The sequence below is a fragment of the Saccopteryx bilineata genome, chromosome X (genome assembly GCF_036850765.1).
Source record: "Saccopteryx bilineata isolate mSacBil1 chromosome X, mSacBil1_pri_phased_curated, whole genome shotgun sequence".
Taxonomy (NCBI): domain Eukaryota; kingdom Metazoa; phylum Chordata; class Mammalia; order Chiroptera; family Emballonuridae; genus Saccopteryx; species Saccopteryx bilineata.
The window spans coordinates 134,156,775-134,179,902 of record NC_089502.1 but is presented as its reverse complement, the minus strand read 5'-3'; the positions used below and the strand labels follow the sequence as shown (position 1 = coordinate 134,179,902).

General features: G+C 40.3%; 1 protein-coding gene and 1 pseudogene across 4 annotated transcripts in view; one reads left to right on the top strand and one right to left on the bottom strand.

Annotated features, from left to right (window-relative positions):
- NHS (NHS actin remodeling regulator) overlaps positions 1 to 23,128 on the top strand; it is a 353,377-nt gene that overhangs the window by 299,546 nt on the left and 30,703 nt on the right. For all 4 annotated transcript variants that reach the window (XM_066249261.1, XM_066249262.1, XM_066249260.1 and 1 more), the window contains one exon: positions 5,707 to 5,843. In XM_066249261.1, coding sequence (XP_066105358.1) covers positions 5,707 to 5,843 — 137 coding nt within the window. The remainder of the gene's footprint in view (positions 1 to 5,706; positions 5,844 to 23,128) is intronic.
- LOC136317304 (calcineurin B homologous protein 1-like) lies at positions 14,218 to 21,698 on the bottom strand (annotated as a pseudogene).

Below are 23,128 nucleotides of genomic sequence, written 5' to 3'. Positions count from 1 at the left end.
AGCAAGTACTTTGAAATGCTCTATTTTCTACCCTGAAATGAATTCCTGGATAATATGATATAGCCTACCTATACACATAATTACAACTAGCATTATGGTCTAAATATGATAATAAAGAGAATTTAAAGGGAAATATTTATAATAATAATAATTGCAATATGCAGATGCCTGGGCATGACTGCACCAGTAGACATAACGAAGCAATCAAATGTTTGTACTATCAGTGTAGGTGTGAATTAAGTAAAGGCAGTCAGAAACCATTCTGAACAAAAAAATCTAAGGCAATGAAGGGGTTCAGAGGCAGAAGGGCACACCATAAAAACTGGTGCATTCAGAGCACATTCAAGATGAGCAAAAAACACCCTTGGATTATAATTAAAAAGGAATTCAGTTTGATTCAGAAATACATTCTAGACGTTCCCCCTACAAGAAATTCTGGTGGGATATTTGTGGGACCCGAGGCACACTGTTTCATTGTTCAGGACTGTCCTGTGCATTGCAGGGTGGCTGTCATCCTGGGCTCCTGGCCAGTCATCAAACAATCAGACCTCCCCCAGGGACCTCTTGTGCTCCTGCAGAGAACCAATTCATTCTACAATGGAGCACATGGAGACCTAGAGATCTCAGGAAACTTGCTCAGGGTCACAATTAGCAGTTTAGGTACCATGCCAGAACCCAGACCCGGGCCTCCAAACCCCCGGCTGGAGCTCTTTTCGTCTTTACACTGTGTTCTAGGGAAATAATTATTCCTATTTCTGTTTCTCTCTGAGAAAGCCAGAGATAGCGCAGAACAGTCAAAGGTGGAAGATACAGCCCTTTCTTACACTGATTACTTACTTTTCAGTGCCTTAAAAGCATTCTAATTAGGACAAAGAGATTCAAAACTGGCCTCATCGAGTCCCTTAAGTTAAGTATCAAAAGTTATCATGCCAGCTTTTTGGGCCTTTAGATTTTTGCTATGGAGACAGATGGTGTCTGTATATTCAATGTTTTTGTTCCAAATTCCCTATGCTCCCTTAAGAAATTGTATTTTGCAAAAGTATTAGAATTCAAAATAAAATATGTTAATTCACTATTAAGATGGAGAAAGATGACAAATGTTTTTTTCAGCTTATTTTTTTCACATGTATATGACTACTCCCTTTCCCCTAATCCCTAGTCTTTTCTCCTTTTAACGAAACAGCTTAATTTACTGATATCCCTAAAACAACTGTTTCTAAAAATACCCCTTGGTTATTAGTAGCAGATACTGTGACACTTATAATGAAAAGTGATGATCAGTATCCTCTATAAATATCTCTGGTGTTCCTATTAATCACTTTGTTATTATACATGGATAAAAAGGTCTTCTTTATCAACTTTTTAGTGCCAGCCACCTTCTAGAAATCTTTGTTAACATCCTCTCCATTCCTTTGCAGCTTGGATTAGGCACCCTTCCCACAATATTCTGTGTACCTTCTCATCATGACTAAACACATATGAGCCTATCTTCCACAATTAATTCATGAGTGACATAAGGGCAAGGATACCTTATTAATTTTTTTATTACAAGCACTTAGCATGAACTTGACATATGATGGGTCCTCAATGAATGTGCTACTGAATGAAACTGTGCAGAAAACTGGTTGAGCACTGAAGGCACAGAATGACGACAGAGGAATGTGATCATTCCCACTAAATACTTTCTCTGATCCCATCATTAGAGAGCTTGAGTAATGTTAGCCCTTTAACTGTACTTATTTTTATCCTTTTATTATTATTTATAAGTCATCCTTGATTTGATTTTCCAGATTCAACCAGATAACATTAAGCTACTCATAAACCATCATACTTCACTGTGTTGTCAGGTTTGGACTTCATGGAAGAACTGAGGAACAGCAAGTGCCATTATCAGTTTTCTCCAACCTTCTTCCTCGGGGCTCAGAGAGGGGTGTGGGGTCTCCTGGGGTTTGTAAGGAAGACCCTGGAGCTGCATCTTGCCTCCACAGACTGGCTGACTGTGGTTGTCTCAATAGCAAATCTTGGGTGTAGTGGTTTTAATAGCACTGCAGAGAGCCATAAACAGGAATTATAGGCATCATAGAATTAAAAACATGCAGTGTAGAATTAAAATTAGAAAGTGACTTTTTTTTTTAACCTTGTCCATGAAACACAGTAGCTTAGCAGTGCTATCATCAGAATACCACTTCTGCCATCTGGTGGCCATGCCTAGTTCTGACCTATCAGGCTCCGCAAATGCCATAGTGAGCTTCCCTGTAGATTTATCTATTTGGACAGCTGGAATATCCTGGCTCCCACCAGGAGGGAGTGGATAATGAAGCTATAAGGAGGGAGCTGGGCTATTGAGATATGAATGTAGAAACTGGCTGCCTTCAAGATCTGTTCACTAGCAGCCTCCTCAACAAAGTCTACCGAGGGGCCCTGGCCGGTTGGCTCAGCGGTAGAGCGTCGGCCTGGCGTGCGGGGGACCCGGGTTCGATATCCGGCCAGGGCACATAGGAGAAGCGCCCATTTGCTTCTCCACCCCCCTCCCTCCTTCCTCTCTGTCTCTCTCTTCCCCTCCTGCAGCCAAGGCTCCATTGGAGCAAAGATGGCCCCGGCGCTGGGGATGGCTCCTTGGCCTCTGCCCCAGGCACTGGAGTGGCTCTGGTCGTGGCAAAGCGATGCCCCGGAGGGGCAGAGCATTGCCCCCTGGTGGGCAGAGTGTCGCCCCTGGTGGGCGTGCTGGGTGGATCTCGGTGGGGCGCATACGGGAGTCTGTCTGACTGTCTCTTCCCATTTCCAGCTTCAGAAAAATACAAAAAAAAAAAAAAAAAAAAAAAAAGAAGTCTACTGAGGGCCAGGCATCGTGCTAAACTGGGATTCACAGAGCAATACTGTATGGTCCCTACCCACAAGGGATTCCTGACCTAGTGAATAGATACCAAGGAACAAGTAATTACAACAGTGTGGTGGCTCAGGGCAAAGGCACTAATTATATCCTGGAGCTTCCGGGAAGGTTCCCCACAAAAAGTAGCACCTTAACGGATTTCAGGTTATTTAGAATCTGATTACTCTTTTCCCCCCTTTTTTTCTTAGCAATTCTTTATTCTCAGAGCCAATAATGGATTTAAGTGATGCCATTGTTTATGTTTGTAAGACAGGGAGCAATTCCTAGATGGCTATAAAGAGATGCTTCTATTTTATATTTCCTTTCTTTTCAAGTTTCAGGGCTGGGGTCTAAGTTCCATTTATCTACGGGAATAAGAACCAAGAGTCAACTATAGTTTCAGGTTCTAGTAGACAATTGTTCTCCCCACCCCATCATCAGGAAAAGACATTTTTAAGGAACTATAAATTTAGCCTGCCTGCCTCTGGCCTAGGGTGAGTGAAACAGATAAATTTAAGAAAGTGTAGGAGGGAAGCAACTCAATGGGAAACTGAGTTGATGTCTCCCTCTGGATTCTTTTCTTCCTTCTACCTTTTCCTAACCCGTGACACCTATATTCTTCTTTTCAGTATGAATTTAAGGATGTCAAAGCTTTTCTTTGCATTGCTCACTAAGTAAAAAGGCCACCACTTGCTTGCAGAGAAAAACAAGGGTGGTAGTGGAGGTAGGCACTTGAACAGGGAAGACATTTATGTAACAAATGTCATTAGTTTTGTTTCCTGATAAACACCGGTTGTGAAGGCGGTTTAGCAAAGACTACCCACATGGTGATGAAGACATTTTTCCTGTTTGCGAATGAGAGACAAAATTCTTCTAAAGAATCCCAAGCAAAGGACGATAAGGAATGCTACCACATTTTCCTGCCACAAACAGAGCCAGCAGTTCAGGCAGGGAGGCCCCTGATAGTCAAATCAGACATGGAGAGAAACTTGAAAGCTCAAGCATGCTTGGATTCATTTAAAGTACAGCACACTGACTATAGCAAAGAGGAAAGGGGCCAGCATTAGTGAGGCCAGTGGAAACAGGCAGCAGGCCCTAGAGAAGGACCTACCAGTCGGTGAAAAAGACAGGAGTATGGTGTGCACTCTAATGGTAAAAGACTAGGACTTTGACGAAAACATTAATTCATTCTTGCTTTCAGTCACTCAACAAACAGTTATTGAGACCACACTACCTCTTGACACAGCAGGGCACTGAGATCAAAAGCTAAATAAAATAGAATCTCTGCCTTCCTTCTAGTGAAAGAGGCAGACATATAGAGAAACCTTGATTTTTATCAATACAGTGATAGAGAGGAAACGGACACTGGGCAGTGTCGGGCCTTTGGAGAAAGGGCTTCCTACTCTTGTCACCTGAGAGGGTCAGTGTAGTTAGTTCTATTTCCCAATGTGGTTAAAAAGCTTAAAAAGTAGTATGTTATGAGCTGCCAATATTCTGTATTATTTTACCAATATTCAAAGAATTAGAATGTAATAACATGTAATAATAGTCAAATACTATTGAAGCTAAGCAGTCTGGGCTGATGAGTGAGAAAGTGCAGGAGGCCTTACAGCACCCACAGGTCAGATAGTGGTGCAAGGCACAGTCCTATGGCCAAGTGTGGGTCACTGATAGTTCAGCAAGACTTAGGCCCCCTGAGCCTATTTAGGTATCTGCAGAGGGACATTGTCCGAGCCTACTGTTGAGATGCACATAAGAGCTTCAGCAAAGTGTCTTTGGCATGGGCAATTGCTCAGTAAATTTTGGGCATCATAGTTATTATTATTGATGTGCTGAGTAATGGTAATTTAAGTACTAGGAGGGTGAATTAAGAAATCTGCTGCATAAATTTGTACACTCGTTAAAATGGGGTCATGAGATTTCAGGCCCTGAGCATGAATACAGGCTAGTTTTTGGCAGGTGGGATGGCTTTTGGTGTGGCCAGTGTATTGAGCTGGGTACACTTTGGGGCTTTCTGAAACACTCAGAAAGCTAAATTGCTGCTCTTAGTGTCTCAGTGATTCTTGCTATGAAGACAGGATCACTTCATCCTACATACAGAAATGCCGTGGCTTTTCCCAGTGGCAGCTTTATGCCTAAATCAGACCACTGTTGTTATTGAGATTCCTTTACTTTCTCTAGGAGCCCAGGATCTCAAAGCCCTTTGAGTGTTGTGGGTGACAGGGCTCAGATGGCTGCAATTGTGTGCTGGTCATAAGCTCTCTAAACAAACAAAAAGTAATAAAGTAAAACAAACAAAAGCCCTGATATATAGCTCTTGCCAATAACTGTGGTGTATATACTCCCACCACGGCTTATTTCAAGCGACCAACGGTTTGAAAACTAGCTTGCAAAACCCCTAAACATGTAGTGCCCCTGAGCCATGAGTCGGTCAGCACGTCCTGGGTGGCTGTGAGCATCTGTACCGGGTGGCTCTGGTATGTCTCTGCCAGCACATCTTCCACTGTTGTGCTGGAATTTTTTTTATTATTATTTTTGGCTCATGTTGTTTTGAAATGAAGCACGTTAGGAAATACACTGCTTTTTCCAAACTCAAGTGTGAGCCATCTTGTACAAAGATTATGAGATGTGCCCATTGAAATGTGGGTGTCTAACTTCATATTAATATCAAGTGAATGTTTAGTTCAGAACCATTTTGAAAATCTTAGCTAGTATAGAGATGAGCTAGATTAGCACGTCTCACTTTTCTCCAGCCCTCTGCTCACCCTCCCAATGGGAGAAGAGAAACTTAAAAATGACAAGGATGTTTATGTATTATTGCTTTTCCCTGCCTCCAGAACATCGGAGCCGAAGTGATCGCCGGGAGCAGAGAGCCACCGCGGCCCCCCTTTCTGCAGCCGCTCCTCCACTGCCAGCCTACCCCCCAGCTCACAGCCAGAGGAGGCGCGAAGTTAAGGACCGTCACTTCTTAACGGTGAGCTTGGTGGCCAGCCAGCAGGCCTGCCCTTGCTCATCGGGAAGCACGAGTGGGTCTTGGGCATCAGTTTCCCTCCTAGTGAAGGAGGCTGGGCTGCCTAAGAGAACAAATTATGGGGATTTCCTCTCTTTCATTCTTGAAACGAATGACTTTTGGGGGGGGGCATAGCGTGGAGATACAAATATATATTTTTCAAGCAAGTGGTTGCACAATGCAGTAAAGCAATAAGAGTTAAAGAATCTAAAATCAGGGGGAAATTTTGCTTCAAATCCTAGTTTTGCATGTAAGCTGAAAGATTTAGGGCAGGTTACTTACATTCTTTGCCCTCAGTTTCCTCGTCTGTAACATGGGATGTTAATAGTACCTAGCTTACAGTGTTTGAGGGTTAAATGAGATAAGGCATGGAAAGAACTCAGCATAGTGCCTGGCACAGAGTAAGGCTTCAATAAGCATTAGCTCCTGCCACCACCACTATTATGTCTCGTCGAGTGAGAGTTTGGCTGACGCAGTGAAGTGAGCTGGGAAAGAACTTAGATGTTGTCTACACTTTCCATTTGAACACACTTTATTCCATTTCATGTTTCTCCATTCTATAAGGAGGGCTAGTTCTTCAGAGTCACCCATGGTGACGTCAGCCTTGCCTGGGTGACTCCAGCTGTCACTTAGCCCAAGCCCCGAGTGTAGCTCACAGATGACGAAGCTGAGCCCAGCTCAGAACACCTGCAAAAAGATCAGCAGGCGCTGCAACATCATTGCCTCAGATGTGCCTTCCAAGGCTCCAGTGGGGACCACTTTGGCCTTTGAGCAAGGCATAATTGACATGAGGGGCTATGGTTTTTGTGACCAAATCAGCTCATACTGCCTGCTGAATGGCTGGACCCCTGCTCTCTTATCATTCTTGTTTGAGGCCCAAATTCTAAAGAAGTTACAACAGTGTGCTTACACAGTGAGGTTTTCATTTGAATTAAAGTTGTATGTATGACTATAAACCCTGTACCCTCATGGCTTTTACAATATGTAAAATAGATGCAAATTATTTGGATCACATGATGGCAAATACCTAGATGAAGAGACTTCATTTAAATGACTCTGCATGATATAACATATCCAGATAAAACCATGAGTGGTATTGGACAATCCATAGATGTTTTTCTTTGTTGTGGCTGGACGTTAAGCTTCATGTACTTCAGGCTCATCAAGTGCCTACTGAGTGCCATGTCACACTCAAGACACTGCTGCAGTGCAGCCCAGGGGTAAGAAAACAAGGTAAGAGCCTCTTAGAGCTTTTTAGGTCTTATGTACAGCAGTTACACATGCTAATGATTTGTCATAAAACCCCTGCACAACAAAAGTTCGTATTAAGCTCAAATCTGCTTGCTGAAGCATTTGCTTTTAATGAGGCATTTTCTGCATAAAACGCTAAAAAATTTTTTTCTATTTATTATACATGTTTTGTGGCTCATTAAGTTGGTTTTATTGGGGGAAGAAGGTAGGAGAGAAGAACGTTGAGCATTTACAGAAATGACATAAAAATATTACTCTTCATCATATTCTGCATAATTTTTAAAAATGTCTAAATACCAAAATAAGACTCTAGGAGAAGGCTTAAAATAATGAATATCAATGACAGTATTTACCTAACAAACATTAATAAGAGAAGAATCTATACCATACTTATGTAAACTCCAGAAAATTTACCCATCTCAAATGATAGTACTTAGTATTTAAGTAAGTTGAAATTTAAATTGTTTCATTTATTCTTTTGAGTTTGGGTCACCAGGTTCATTGGAAGATTTTTAAAAATTTTTATTTATTGATTTTAGCGAGAGAGGAAGGGAGAGAGAGAGAGAAAGACAGGAACATCAATCTGTTCCTGTACGTGCCCTGACCAGCGATCAAACTGGCAACCCCGGCACTCAGGATGATGCTCCAACCAATGGAGCCATCTGCCAGGTGGAAGATTTCCCATTCAAGTTATATCCCTTACACCTGGAATGGACTCAGAATAGATCACGGTTCTTTGCATTAAACTTACAGGGCTGTATATTGCTATAAGAAAAAAAGCTGCAGGTATAGGGACAGGAAATTTGCAGCCAAATTGCTAGATAAACATTTTCTTAGACAGAAAATTGTTTTATAGACCTTTTCTTAGACAGCAACTTTTCTTTTAACTACAAGATTTTAGATTAGCCATTTTTACTCTTTTAAAAAAGCATTCATGATGAGATTCTGATACACAATCTTCCACAGCTCTGAAAACTGTTACACTGTACTGTGGTCGTTAATGACATGAACTGTAAAGCCAAACTGCCTGCATTTGAAAACCAGCTCTACCATTTACTAGCTGTGTGACCCTGAACAGGTTAATTACTTCAGTGTCTCTGGGCTAATGCAGATAGAACCTCATAAGTATGGATCAAGTCTGTGTTACTACATGTAAACAGTACCTGGTACATAATAAGCCCTCAATATGTATCAGACATCATCATTGTTATTATTATTAGCCAGTCAAATCTCCAAAGTATCAGTGAGATAGTGATACTATTATGGGTCTAACCAGGTTTAAATCCCAGTTCTACAACTTTTTGGCTATGTGATTTGGAAAACCTTATTATATCTTTCTGAGTCCCAGTTTCTTTATCCACAAAATGGGGATAATAACTTTAATTTTACAAGATTGTTAAGTAGGCTTAATGCAATGTTAATGTAAATACAATTAAATTGTGTGTGTGTGTGCACGTGTATGAGAGAGTATCGCACGGTGCCTAAAATACAAGAATATCTGATTCTGTATTCATAATCACTTAAAATAAAACTCTTACCATAAATGAAAAGCCTATAATACATATTCACATATAAGACTGGAAGAAGTATAAGTTGTCACACCCTTTCTAGAGGGCAATTTGTCAATATTTATCAAAACTATAAAACACTGAAAAAGGAAAGCTACAGGGGCAAATAGACCTCCAGACATTAAAATATCTTTAAATCCTTTGCAGTTATAGAATTATAGTACTGGCACATGAATAGACAACTATACCAGTAGAATAGAATACAAAATCCAGAAATTACCATGTTTATATGAACACAATATATGATAAAAGCAATATCTCAAAACAGACAAAAGATGGAGTTTTATAAATGATAATGGAACAACTAGGTAGCCACTCAGTAAAATAAAATAAAACTTACCTGAGTTTCTCAGCCTTGGCACTATTGATACTTTTGGTCTTTGCTTTGGGGGCCATCCTGTGCATTGTGCAATGTATAGTGGCAACATTGGTCTCTCTATCCACTAGATGCCAGGAGCAATCTCTCCCCTAGGTTTGATAACCCAAAATGTCTCCAGACATGGACAAATGTCCCCTAGGGGGACAAAATCACCCTCGATTGAGAACTATTTAATTAGGTCCATATGTCACAGTATATACAAGACTAAACTTCTCATGGATCAGAGACGTAAACCTAAAAAATGAAATGAGACAAATACTGGAGGAAATTAGGGTGAATTATTCTTTCATTTAAGGCTTAAGAAAAGGCTTTCTAGCTCTGACTCAAAATATAGAGGTAATAAAAGAGAAGATTGATAAGTTTGAATAGTAAATGTTTTTGTATGCACAAACATCATAATAAAGTAAAAAATAACCAAAAATGGGAGAAAATATGTATAACATGGGCCAAAGAAAAAAAAAGACTAATATCACTAATACATATATACCTCTTTTAAAATGAGGGACAAATTAAAGAGCAAATACCTGGTGAGAAAACGGAAAAAAAGCCTTGAACAGACAATTCAGAAAAGAAAAACAAAACAGATCCACAAAATTATTTCTTTTTTTTTTTTTTTTTTTTTGTATTTTTCTGAAGCTGGAAACGGGGAAAGACAGTCAGACAGACTCCCGCATGTGCCCGACTGGGATCCACCCGGCACGCCCACCAGGGGGTGACGCTCTGCCCACCAGGGGGCGATGCTCTGCCCATCCGGGGCATCGCTATGTTGCGACCAGAGCCACTCTAGCGCCTGAGGCAGAGGCCACAGAGCCATCCCCAGCGCCCGGGCCAACTTTGCTCCAATGGAGCCTTGGCTGTGGGAGGGGAAGAGAGAGACAGAGAGGAAGGAGAGGGGGAGGGGTGGAGAAGCAAATGGGCGCTTCTCCTGTGTGCCCTGGCTGGGAATCGAACCCAGGACTTCTGTAGGCCAGGCCGACGCTCTACCACTGAGCCAACCGGCCAGGGCAAAATTATTTCTTATACTTAAAAAACATTATTCAAACTCACTCATTGGAGAAATGCAAACACAGAGATACCATTTATCACCTATTAGATTGGCATAAATTAAATAACATAACAACGTATTCTGCCAGTAAATCTGGGGGAAATAGGAATTCATGTATAGTGCTGATGGAAATGCAAACTAGGTACAACCTATCTGGAGGGAAATTTGGAAACATCTAACAAAATTACATATACATGGCCTGGAAGGTTGGCTCAGTGGTAGAGTGTTGACCTGGTGTGTGGAAGTCCCAGGTTTGATTCCAGATAAGGAGACACAGGAGAAGTGACATCTGCTTCTCCACCCCTCCCCTTCTACCTCCTCTATATCTCTCTCTTGCCCTCCTGCAGCCATGACTCAAATGGAGCAAAGTTGGCCCTAGGCACTGAGGATGGCTCCATGGCCATGCCTCAGGCACTAAAATAGCTTGGTTGCCAAGCAATGGAGCAGTGGCCCAGACTGGCAGAACACTGCCTGGTAGGGAGCTTGCCAGGTGGATCTCAGTCAGGGAGCATGTGGGAGTCTGTCTCTGCCTCCCTGCCTCTCATTTAATAATAATAAAAAATTATATATGCACTTACTTTATGCCCCAGCAATCCCACTAAACATCCATCTCCAATAATATAGGAATGTAACTAATTGCAATGTTGTTTACAATTGCAAGATATTGGAAAGAACCAAGGTGCCTATACATAGATGGATGTATTGCAGAGCTGTTTATCCATTAGTGGCATTAGCACTTTTTCTGTGATAGATGTATATATAGTAATAGAATAAACTATAGGTTATCCACACAGTAGAGTACTATACAGCTGGGAAAATGAGTAAGATCTTTATAGACTAATAAGGAGTAGTTTCCAGAATATACTCCTAAGTGAAAAAGGCAAAGTCCAAAATAGTGTCTATAGTATGCTACCCCACATATTAGAAAGGTATATAAGAGAATATAGAGGTATCCATTTATTTGTGTAAAAAATAATCAACGCTGGTATGAAACAACATATGCATCCCTTAAAATTTCCACAGTATGCAAACTTTCACAATAAAATCAAAGAGTTTATGAAGAAAACAGGCACAGACACTAAAAAACAAAACAAAAACTTCTTCTGTGACACATACAGACACACAAGGAAGTAGGAACCTAATTTTAAAAAAACTAGTGTTTTACATATGTTAAGTGGTTAGAAAAAAACCCAAAAATTGGTTCTGGTGTGGGCCTCAGGAGGACTGCAGCTTGTGAGTCCCTATGAAATAGTGGAAGGAGGCGTCTCTGAAATTCAAGGGAAGGGTGGAGCCCCAGCTGTGGATGAGTGTGGCTCCTAACACACCAGGTAGAGTGAGAGAGCTTAGAGTATTTGAGGTGTGTACATTTTGTGTGTTCTTACACAGTTCAGGTCGGCTGGGAACAGTTTCTGCTTTCACTTAGAGTTTCTCATGCATGAAATCCTGCATAAGTAAACATGAAATTCATATTAAGCTTAAATTGTTCTCCAAGATGTCAGTCACATTGGAACAAATTCACTTTTTCAAAATAAGCAATATAGCAAAACTGACAGTCTACGAAGGATAAACTAGGAACTAATGAGATTGGTTTACCAAGAAGGGGTGGATAGGAATGGAATAGAAAGAATGGGGGATGGGAAGGAGGTAGTAGGGTCAAGGGAGAGTGATACTTCTTTGAATATATGTTTTGGGTAGCTCTAGCTCTTAGAGCCCAGGTAATATTTCACATACCCCTCTCCAAACAATAAACAATTAACATCAATGAGAATGTGAAGAGAACCCAAAGTGAAAAATAAACAGTAACAAACCTAACTATATCACAAATGAATATCAAAACCACAAAGAGGAGGTGGAGAAGAAAATAGCTAACAAGTAACTTTAGAAAGAATATTTTTGTTGTGTTTTAACACAAGTATTTATCGATGGGTTGATGAATATAATTTTAAGTAGAATAATAAGCCACAACTGTGGATTAAAACAGTTTGCTATACCTCCAAAAGAGGAAAAAGCTATAATTTAGAAACTTTAAATATACAAGTCCAAGACCCTCTGGGTTAACAAATAAATACCGTATTTTCCCATGTATAAGCTGCTCCCATGTATAAGACACACCTTAATTTTGGGGCCTGAAATTTGAAAAAAAAAAAGTATTATATGAAGTTATTGAACTCAAGTTTTATTCATCATAAAATTCATACAATTCCTCATCACTGTCAAAACTCCCATCCATTAGCTTGTCCTCATCTGTGTCTGATGATGAATCACTGTCTTCAACAATGAGCTCAAAAACACGCAAAAAAGCAGGAAATGCAAGTAAAAGAATCTACTACTACTGTATAAGACGCCTACAGTTTTTAGACCCCAAATTTTTTGAAAAAAAGTGCGTCTTATACATGGGGAAATGTGGTAAGTTTCAGGTAATTTTCCCTTTTATACAATTCCTATATTACATCCCTTGATCACAAAGCCAGAATGATACTTCATACAGAATTCCTCATTCATTTATAACAGAGCCATCCCACCTGGCTAATCCAGATCCCCATTCCTTTCCTTTCCCTTCGCAGTGGTGATCTTTAGCCATTCCCTTACTAAAGAATTATGCACATGCATTCCTTCCCAAGCAAGGAAACCAGAAAGCAAGGACTGAGTCAGAGAATTTCAGCACAAGCAGATATATGAAGGAATAGAACTAGATGGACATTAGGATGTCAACAGCCTGATTCAATGAGGTCTAAACTAAGCTGAGTTTGGCAACAAAGCTATTCTGGCTCACAAAAAGGTCCACAATGCCACCACCTCAGGTTGTGCCACTACCTCCAGACCTTGTGTTTCTAAGAGATTAGCAGTAATCTACACAAGGATGTAGGATGCCAATGTAACCAGGGAGCTAATGTGACAATGCAGTCAATGTTTTGGACTTCTACTAAGAGATGACCATGGCTTCTGGCATAATCATTTGCCAAAACCTTCAGGATACGGAACACAATCTCTAAATCTCTTGGACAGGATAAGTTAGGCACATCCATAACTCAAATTTTTCTACTTGGACATGCAAAGAAAGACACATCCAAGGGCATACAACAATGAGATATAAACCATGTTGGAGAGGTGAAAATACAAGAGGCTTTTAAGGTGTCCAGCTTCTTTGTTCAAACAGCCATGACAAAGTCCCCAAGCATATTGTCTGAGTAGCCATTTTGGTGGTGACAGTGCCCCAAAGCTGAACAAACCTAAAGACATATGGCTATTTTCTGAAAAGCTAATACTTCGCTAACAAGAGTAACCATATAAGTACACTAGGTATATGGAGAATCAGAGACCAGAGGTCAAGGAACCTGGGCAAGCCACCTAGAAACCGTGGCTGAACACCTCTCACCTTTCAAGAAGAACGTCTCCATGCAGCAGTCCTTTGACTTCAGGAGACTAAAGAAATGGTTACATTCTTCTAAGAGAATTGCTGGTTCTCAAAAATCTCCTGGGGAGATAACGTCCCAGAGGCTCATTTGTGAGAGAAGATAACTAAAAACTGCCAGACTACAGAACTATCTTGCTGAGTTAAACATATACTTAACAGGCACAGCTTGGAGTATCTAGTAGAACAGAGGACATTTTGAGGCATAATAAAAGCAGAAAGACTAAAAGATCAAGTGAATGGTAGGTTGGATGACAGAAGCAGGAAGCAAAGGACATAAGGGAAAGTTTGAAGGAGTATGCAAGAGCCCTGCTAGAGGGAAGGCAGCATGGCTACAGTCTACATCCAGTGAAAGAGCTTGCTTGACCGATTCTTGGCATGAGTCCCTCTGTCACTTTTCCGACTGGATGGGTGTGTGGCGTTCAGAGCATAATTGGGGAAGATATAAATGGGGAACTGGTGAATGGATACTGAAGAGAAAAGACTTCTCTGAACATCACACTTTATAGGTGTGATGTTCTATAAAGGCAGGTTTGTGTTAGCAAGCACACGTGGAGGTCCCACACAAATGCAGCAATATCTCAGGAGAAAGATGATAGGTTAGATGTGGGTCTGGTAGATAGGAAGACTTTAAGTTCCAGTTCTTAGATACTAGAGAGAAGGAACTGTTTAGTCTCAGCCTGTTAGTAAAGAAATCAGATGCTTAATTTCTGTTCTACATCTACCTTCTCCAAAATCTTAACAAATTGCAAAAGATATGGCACCATCCCCATCCTAATCAGCCTCCTGGATGGTTCTGCTGTGATGCTGCTCAGTTGCTCATCCAAGATATTCACTCCATGGCCTTGGCTGGTTGGCTCAGGCATAGAGCATCAACCCAGCCTGTGAAAGTCCCAGGTTTGATTCCTGGTCAGGGCACACAGGAGAGGTGACCATCTGCTTCTCCCCACTCCCTCTCCTTCTCTCTCTCTCTCTCTCTCTCTCTCTCTCTCTCTCTCTCTCTCTCTCTCTTTCCTTCCTGTAACCTTGGCTCCATTGATTTGAGCATATCAGCCTCAGGCACTGAGGATCTCTCTGTGGAGCCTCCACCTCAGGCACTAAAAATAGCTCAGTTGCCAGTAGACCCAGATGGGCAAAGCATCAGCCCTAGACAGGGGTTGGTGGGTGGTTCCCGGTCAGGGTGCATACAGGAGGTTGTCTCTCTATCTCTGCTCCTCTCACTTAAAAAAAAGAAAAGAAAAGATATTCACTCCAGCCATCCTGCATAGCACCTGCAATAGCTCATCGTGGGAAATCCTGTCATCTTAATCCAAATCATATAGTCAAAAAGAAAAGTACAGTTTGCTGCTTTGGCTATTGAGTGGTTCTGGTCCATTCTTATCTTTGCTCTTTGCATTATCTTCAATGGGTCAGAAATGAGCCAAAGTTTTTTTATGAATCCATGAAAGTTTATAGGATCTTCTCCCTCTGGAAAGAAGGCACTGACGAGTTGGTCCCCCAGTGAGTTGATGACAAGTCCTGGAGTCTGATGTAAATCTTCCCGGCTGAGGGCCCTGTTCTCGATTTGGTCAGGTTGGTGAACCAGCTGTAGAAGCGGGTGATGTGGGGAAAGGCAGTTTCCTTTTTGATCTCCTTGCATACTCCCCTCTAGAGCAACATGGAGGCCTGAGACCTTAATCTCCAAGCAGGAGCTCCTTATGGAGCAGCCACACCTGAGGCAACAGTGTAAAGCTAAAGACAAAAGGAATTATACACAAATGTGTAGTCTAGCTAGTAAATTTGTTCTTTGCAAGAGAATGAGAAATTCTGAAACTACTTTATGTGTATACTAGAGTTGAGTAAATAAATAAATATGTTGCGGGTGGCAGTCAGTTTATCACTGGTGGAGAAAAGCGTTACAAATAAGGAAAGGGGGACATCTATAATGAATCTTGTAGTGATGATTAGAATCTAAAGTATCAGGATAAAGTCATACATATATTCTCATACATTCACACACACATACATGCATATTCAGATAGTTAAGCATAAAATAAATATATGTATGTGCGCAAACCTAGGAGTCCACAAACATATATTTTTTGTATGTATGCTCTCATCTGAGATGGTCTGAGAAGCAGTGCCGCTCTGGAAACACTGAGGAAATCTAGCACCCAGATCTTGTTTCTAAATACCACTCTCTAATAAAAGAAACCGGGTTTCTTGGAGCAATTGTTTATATGGTGAAAAGGAAAATGTAAGCTAATTCTAGACTCTCTTGAGATGCCAGAAAGCAAGAAAGTGCTCAAAAAATAATAGGGAGCATGTCTAAAGGGCACAGGAGCCAACTTGAAAGAGGTCCCAATGGCCTAACCTGGAACATTTTGAGTAAAAAATAAATAACTATAGTAATAGAATATAGCACAGAATAAAATAAATATCCATGAGTCTGTACTGATATTAAACAAACTGGGATAAGTAAATAAATACATGAGAGCTGAGTAGTTCTTCCTTACAGAAGGATTCTAATTCATAAATGTAGAAGTGTTGATGGAAACTTTAAAAATCACCATGACCCAAATATGATAATAACAATATTTGCAGGCAATAATAATCAGTGAATGCTAAAATGAGTAGGGTAAAATTATGTTAAGAGATAAGATTTTTTTTTTTTATAATTTTATTTTTTTAATGGGGTGACATCAATAAATCAGGATACATATATTCAAAGATAACAAGTCCAGGTTATCTTGTCGTTCAATTATGTTGCATACCCACCACCCAAAGTCAGATTGTCCTCTGTCACCTTCTATCTTGTTTTCTTTGTGCCCCTCCCACCCCCTATCCCTCTCCCATTCCCCCCTCCCCCCCGTAACCACCACACTCTTATCAATGTCTCTTAGTTTCACTATTATGTCCCACCTACGTATGGAATAATACAGTTCCTGTTTTTTTCTGATTTACTTATTTCGCTTCGTATCATGTTATCAAGATCCCACCATTTTGCTGTAAATGTTCCGATGTCATCATTTCTTATGGCTGAGTAGTATTCCATAGTGTATATGTGCCACATCTTCTTTATCCAGTCATCTATTGATGGGCTTTTTGGTTGTTTCCATGTCCTGGCCACTGTGAACAATGCTGCAATAAACATGGGGCTGCATGTGTCTTTACGTATCAATGTTTCTGAGTTTTGGGGATATATACCCAGTAGAGGGATTGCTGGGTCATAAGGTAGTTCTATTTGCAGTTTTTTGAGGAACCACCATACTTTCTTCCATAATGGTTGTACTACTTTACATTCCCACCAACAGTGTATGAGGGTTCCTTTTTCTCCACAGCCTCTCCAACATTTGCTATTACCTGACTTGCTAATAACAGCTAATCGAACAGGTGTGAGGTGGTATCTCATTGCCGTTTTGATTTGCATTTCTCTAATAGCTAAAGAAGATGAGCATCTTTTCATATATCTGTTGGCCATTTGTATTTCTTCCTGGGAGAAGTGTCTATTCATATCCTCTTCCCATTTTTTTATTGGATTGTTTGTTTGTTTGTTGTTGAGTTTTATGAGTTCTTTGTATATTTTGGATATTAGGCCCTTATCTGAGCTGTTGTTTGAAAATATCATTTCCCATTTAGTTGGCTTTCTGTTTATTTTGTTATCAGTTTCCCTTGCTGAGCAAAAACTTCTTAGTCTGATGTAGTCCCATTCATTAATTTTTGCCTTCACTTCTCTTGCCATTGGAGTCAAATTCATAAAATGCTCTTTAAAACCCAGGTCCATGAGTTGAGTACCTATGTCTTCTTCTATGTACTTAATTGTTTCAGGTCTTATGTTTAGATCTTTGATCCATTTTGAGTTAATTTTTGTACAGGGGGAGAGACTGTAGTCCAGTTTCATTCTTTTGCATGTGGCTTTCCAGTTTTCCCAGCACCATTTATTGAAGAGGCTTTCTTTTCTCCATTGTGTGTTGTTGGCCCCTTTATCAAAAATTATTTGACTATATATATGTGGTTTTATTTCTGGACTTTCTATTCTGTTCCATTGGTCTGAGTGTCTATTTTTCTGCCAATACCATGCTGTTTTGATTGTCGTGGCCCTATAATAGAGTTTGAAGTCAGGTATTGTTATGCCCCCAGCTTCATTCTTTTTCTTTAGGATTGCTTTGGCTATTCGGGGTTTTTTATAGTTCCATATAAATCTGATGATTTTTTGCTCTATTTCTTTAAAAAACGTCATTGGAAGTTTGATGGGAATTGCATTAAATTTGTATATTGCTTTGGGTAATATAGCCATCTTGATTATATTTATTCTTCCTAGCCAAGAACAAGGTATATTCTTCCATCTCATTATATCTTTTTCGATTTCCCTTAACAATGGTTTATAGTTTTCATTATATAAGTCCTTTACATTCTTTGTTATGTTTATTCCTAAGTATTTTATTTTTTTTGTTGCAATCGTGAAGGGGATTATTCTTTTGAGTTCCTTCTCAGTTGTTTCATTGTTGGCATATAGAAAGGCTATTGACTTCTGTATGTTAATTTTGTATCCTGCGACCTTACTGTATTGGCTTATTGTTTCTAGTAGTCTTTTTGTGGATTCTTTGGGGTTTTCGATGTATAGGAAGAGATAAGATATTTTCATAAGTCTCAAAGTTTCTCCCCACAAGGTTACAGAGAGAAAATACTACTTGGAAGCTGCAAAATCACAGCTGACACCATTCAAGTTAACATCACCAGTGATAGGGTGCCTTTATATGTGAGCTCCCTAATGTAATGCATTGAAAAGACACTTCTGGGATATGCTTACCAAAAATGTGTAACCTCAGTCTGATCATAAGAAAACATCGGACAACCCCAAATAGAGGAAAATTCTAGAAAATAATTGGCCAGTGCCCTTCAAAAGTGTCAAGGTCACAAAAGGCAAAGATTGAGGAACAATCACAGTTTGAAGGAGCCTAAGGAGATTTGAAACTAAATGCAATGTGGAATCCTAGACAATAGTTGGAAAACTGGAAAAATCCAAATAAAGTTAAGAAGATGTATCAATATTTATTTACTGGTTTCATTAAATGTACCAGATGGTTGTATAAGATGCTGAAATTAGGAAAAGCTAGATCAAGAATAGAATATGGGGTCTCCCTCTACTACTTTTGCAATTTCTTTGTAAGTGTAACATTATTTCAAAATAGGAAGTTTAATACACATACACACACACACACAGATTTAGCCATGGATATTTCACAGTTCCTAGGTTAGGACTTAATGCCATAGTGCCTATGATAGATATATGGTTTCAGTAAGTTCAATCAGGAAATTCTTAATTCAGAATTTCTTTAAATTAAATAGCAAAATTTAGAAGATCACAGCAAATCTAAGATGTTAGAAGTTGCCATGGTATATAACACTTTGGTCCCTAGTGCACCATCATGGCATAGATTGCTATTTCAGAGCGTGGAGTCAGTTTGTCGTAGGAGCTCAACTCCATCCCCTCCCGAATGAAATGTCTAACCCCTATCTTTTCCCATCAGTCAGGTCCCTTAGCCCAGGCCCAGATCTGCAAACACTTGGGACATTCAGCTGCAGTTGCCCTGTGCAAGCCTAAGGCAGGCAGTTCCAATAGATGACGGGACCCTTTCCCACACAGTCCACACAGCTGGACCAGAGTTGGCACTTTAGCTGAAACACCTATTGCTGCATTCAGCCTGCAGTCATGCCCATGGGGTTCCTTGAAGTCTAAGTCGCTGCTTAGATGCTGATATCTAGATGTACAGACATGGATATCATCCTTCTTCATATGTGGTGAGACTCCAGCAGCTTCACCAAGTATCCCTCTCCAAGCCTCATAAGTTATCGAGGGGTAGAATGTTTAATGGTCTCTGTGGATTTGGAGGGAGATGTTTGACATGAGATGGAGCCCTATGGCAATAGTAGATCAGGTTCCAGAGGAACACCGAGGTCTAAATCTTTATCATCAGGTTTGACAGTTAACTGATTACAGTGCATTGTGTTCACAATTATATTCCTTGTCTGACTTGATAAAACTAACTAGGAAAGAATATCAAGGAGTCCTTGTCATTTCATAGCTAGATAGTAATTTTCTTACTTAACACACAGTGGCACGTAGGAACTTAAAAATCAAACTCTGTCAAATCAGACTTTTCTTCTTATCAAGAAGGTGCATTTGGAGGACAAGGGACATTTCAACAGGCTTCTTGGAAGTAAATGGAGGAAATAACTCAAACTAAGATCCAGACAGACCTCCTCAATCATATTCCAGAGCTATACACAATGACCAGGATTACTCTTCCATTTTAAGTCAAGAAGAAGCCCTGGCTGGTTGGCTCAGTGGTAGAGCGTCAACCCAGCATGTAGAAGTCCTGGGTTCAATTCATGGCCAGGACACACAGGAGATGTGCCCATCTGCTTCTCCACCCCTCCCCCTCTCCTTCCTCTCTATCTCTCTCTTCCCCTCCCACAGCCAAGGCTCCATTGGAGCAAAGTTGGCCCGGGCGCTGAGGATGGCTCCATGGCCTCCGTCTCAGGCACTGGAATGACTTCAATTGCAATGGAGCAACGCCCCAGATGGGCAGAGCATCACCCCCTAGTAGGCTTGCTGGGTGGATCCCAGTCAGGTGCATGTGGGAGTCTGTCTCTCTGCTTCTCTGCTTCTCACTTTAGAAAAATTAAAAAAAAAATTAAAGAAGAAAAAAATTGGTCTTATGAGAAAGCAGCGTCTTAGAAAAACTAAACTAGCTTAGGGAAGAATCAGAAAACTGAGAATGGACTTTTGAGTGAGAAAAGAGGATTAAAGACAAGAGCTGGCAGAAGGGGTATTTCAATAGTATTTGACCTACCCTGGGATAAAAACCTTCTCACTGCCTCCCTCTCTTTGCCATCCCTAGCTTTGTCCTGGTCTTACCCAGCCTCTCCCCTCCCCTCTTCCATGGCTACACATTAGAGATTTTTGTGATTCTATTGGTGTATAAGAGCTGGGAATGAGAAACACTAACCAAGCCTTTCCTTTACTGAAAAATAATTACACATATTACAGTGTTCTAGGCAGGTCTTGTTTTGCTTGTATTTGCTTGTATAAACTATCTCCATGGTTTTTCCAGCTCCCTCAGAAGTGTTCTTTTTATTTACGACCTGTCCCAAAATGGTTGTATCCATCTAGCCTCTCTTCCTTAAGCTCAGGTGTTTCCCTTTGTCTCATCTAGTTTGCTGCTTTAAACCAGTTTAAGAAAAATTCTAGCCTTGGTATGAGAACCTTTGAAATACAAATTTTTCTCTAATTTTAAACCTTCAATTGTTTTATTCTGCCTAAAGAAAAATAACTTCAAACCCTTAGTCCTACTCTCTGGCCTCTGTACAGTCTGGTCCTAGTTTATCTTTCCAGATGGACTTCACACAACTCCTTTGCACAGACCTTAGACCCCAGCCAATCCAAACTATATGTGCTTATCTAGAAAACGTCCAGCATTCTGAAAACAGTATCTCCATTTGGAATGACCTTTCTCCCATTGTGGCCTCTTATTTATTCCTTCATTTGGGGGAAAAAATAACTGTAAATCTACTATTAATAAGTACTAAAGGGATACAAAAATGAGGGAGACAATCTCTGCCATCTGAGGAAATTATATGGTATTAGAATGGGGTTGTGTATTAGGCTTAAACTTTATGGTAACAGTAGAATTTTAGAAGACCTTGAAGGATGGGGTAGAATTTTGGTATGAATGCTGATAAGAAAAAGATTAAAGGCTGAAGAAACCATGACAGCAAGCACACAGAGGCAGCAAAACTGGAGTGCGTGTACATGAATTCACATACTTTATTTTGGCTGTAATACTTCAATAGACCAGATCTTGAAGGATCTTGAATGTCAGACTAAAAAGCTTGAATTTATTCCATACGCCTAGGAAATTACTGAACAATTTTGAGCACAGAAGTAACATGATCAAATAGAGTGGTGCTTTATGAAATACCAGACCATGCATGTATAGGGTTAATTTCCTCAATTTCTAGAGGCTTTTTCTTGATATAGTAAGGAGAAAAAAGCCTGACATTACTTTCAAATATAGGATTGCAGGAATGGTGATGCCTATCACGCTCTCCATTTAACTCACCTGTCTGATCTTTGCAGACGGATCTTGGAGACTGGCTGTAAACAGCTGGTAGCTTTCATTGTAGCTGCTGTTTTGATGTGGTATTTTTCTTGGAGCAAATCATCACAGCATCTAGCATGTGCAGTGATACAGCTGTTGACCCCAGCAAATGCTTTTTCCCTTTATACCCATTTTCAAGGCTCACCAGCAGTCTGCTTTCGAGACTGTCAGCTCTCCTGCTGTCTGCTAGAAGCTGCAGAGATCATTGTCATCTTGACACCACACTGCTTCATATTTTCCTCATTAGACTGAGAGACTGGGAGTAACAAGTACTTTAGATGTCTCAGACATAAGTAACCCAGGAGTGAAAGCCTGGTACCACATATTTTATCAGTCAGGAAAAGAGAAACCACACCAGTTATTTTAACAAATAATTGAATATAGGGAAGGTATTGACCTTGCCAGATAGCTCAGTTGGTAAGCATGTCATCTCAATATATGCAAAGTTTGTGAGTTCGATCCCACCTGCTCAGGGCAGGTGCAGAAACAGATTGATGTTTCTCTCTCTCTCTCTCTCTCTCTCTCTCTCTCTCTCTCTCTCTTTCTCTCTCTCTTTCTCTCCCTCTCCCCCTCTCTAAAATCAGTAAATACATTTTAAAAATATGTACGTGAGGTATTATAGATTGACATGGCAAATGGGAAACTGAGGTGACAAAGGTGTAGTAACTACAGAAAGCAGCTGACACTCCTAGGAAGAACCTAACAGAAAGCAGCTGGTGAGAAAGAAATGTTTGAAGAGCCCCAGCATAAAAAAACAGAATATGGAAAAACAGATTTGGAGTTGACAGCTTAATAGCCAACACAATACCTAATGAAAGCATTAGCCAATGAGTCTGGTTTATATAAAATATTCTGAGAAATAAAGAAAATTCCTTGTTGCAGATTTTAGTTTTGGAACTCTTTCTTTTTAAAACATTAGCCTGGCTGTGGAACAGCCAATAAAATTACTTGTCTGCACACATTACAGAATATTCTCAGGTTGACATTCTTCTGTATGCTTGAGACATTTAATTCATTGTTCAAAGTATAAGCAGACAATGGAAGACTACACACAATAAAAAGAAACGAATTACTGATACACACAACTTGGATGAATATCAAAGGCATTCTGCGGAATGAAAGAAGCCAGTCTGAAAAGGTGTGATTCCATTTATATGACACCTTCAAAAAGACAAAGCTATAATGATGGAGAACAGAATAGTGGGTGCCAGGGGCTGGGAGTGGGAGGAGACTATAAAGGGATAGGGTGAGGGCCTTTTTGGGGGTGATGGCAATGTTCTGAATCCCGATTGTGGCAGGGTTACATGAGTCAATGTGATAACATTCACAGAGCTGTACTCAAAAAGTCTCAATTCAAAAAAGAAAAAACAAAAACAGGGAAAAAGTAAAAACAGAACGTGTATGGCTTGTGTGTGAGGTTTTAGCTTTTTAAAAAATTTTGCTGTGGTAA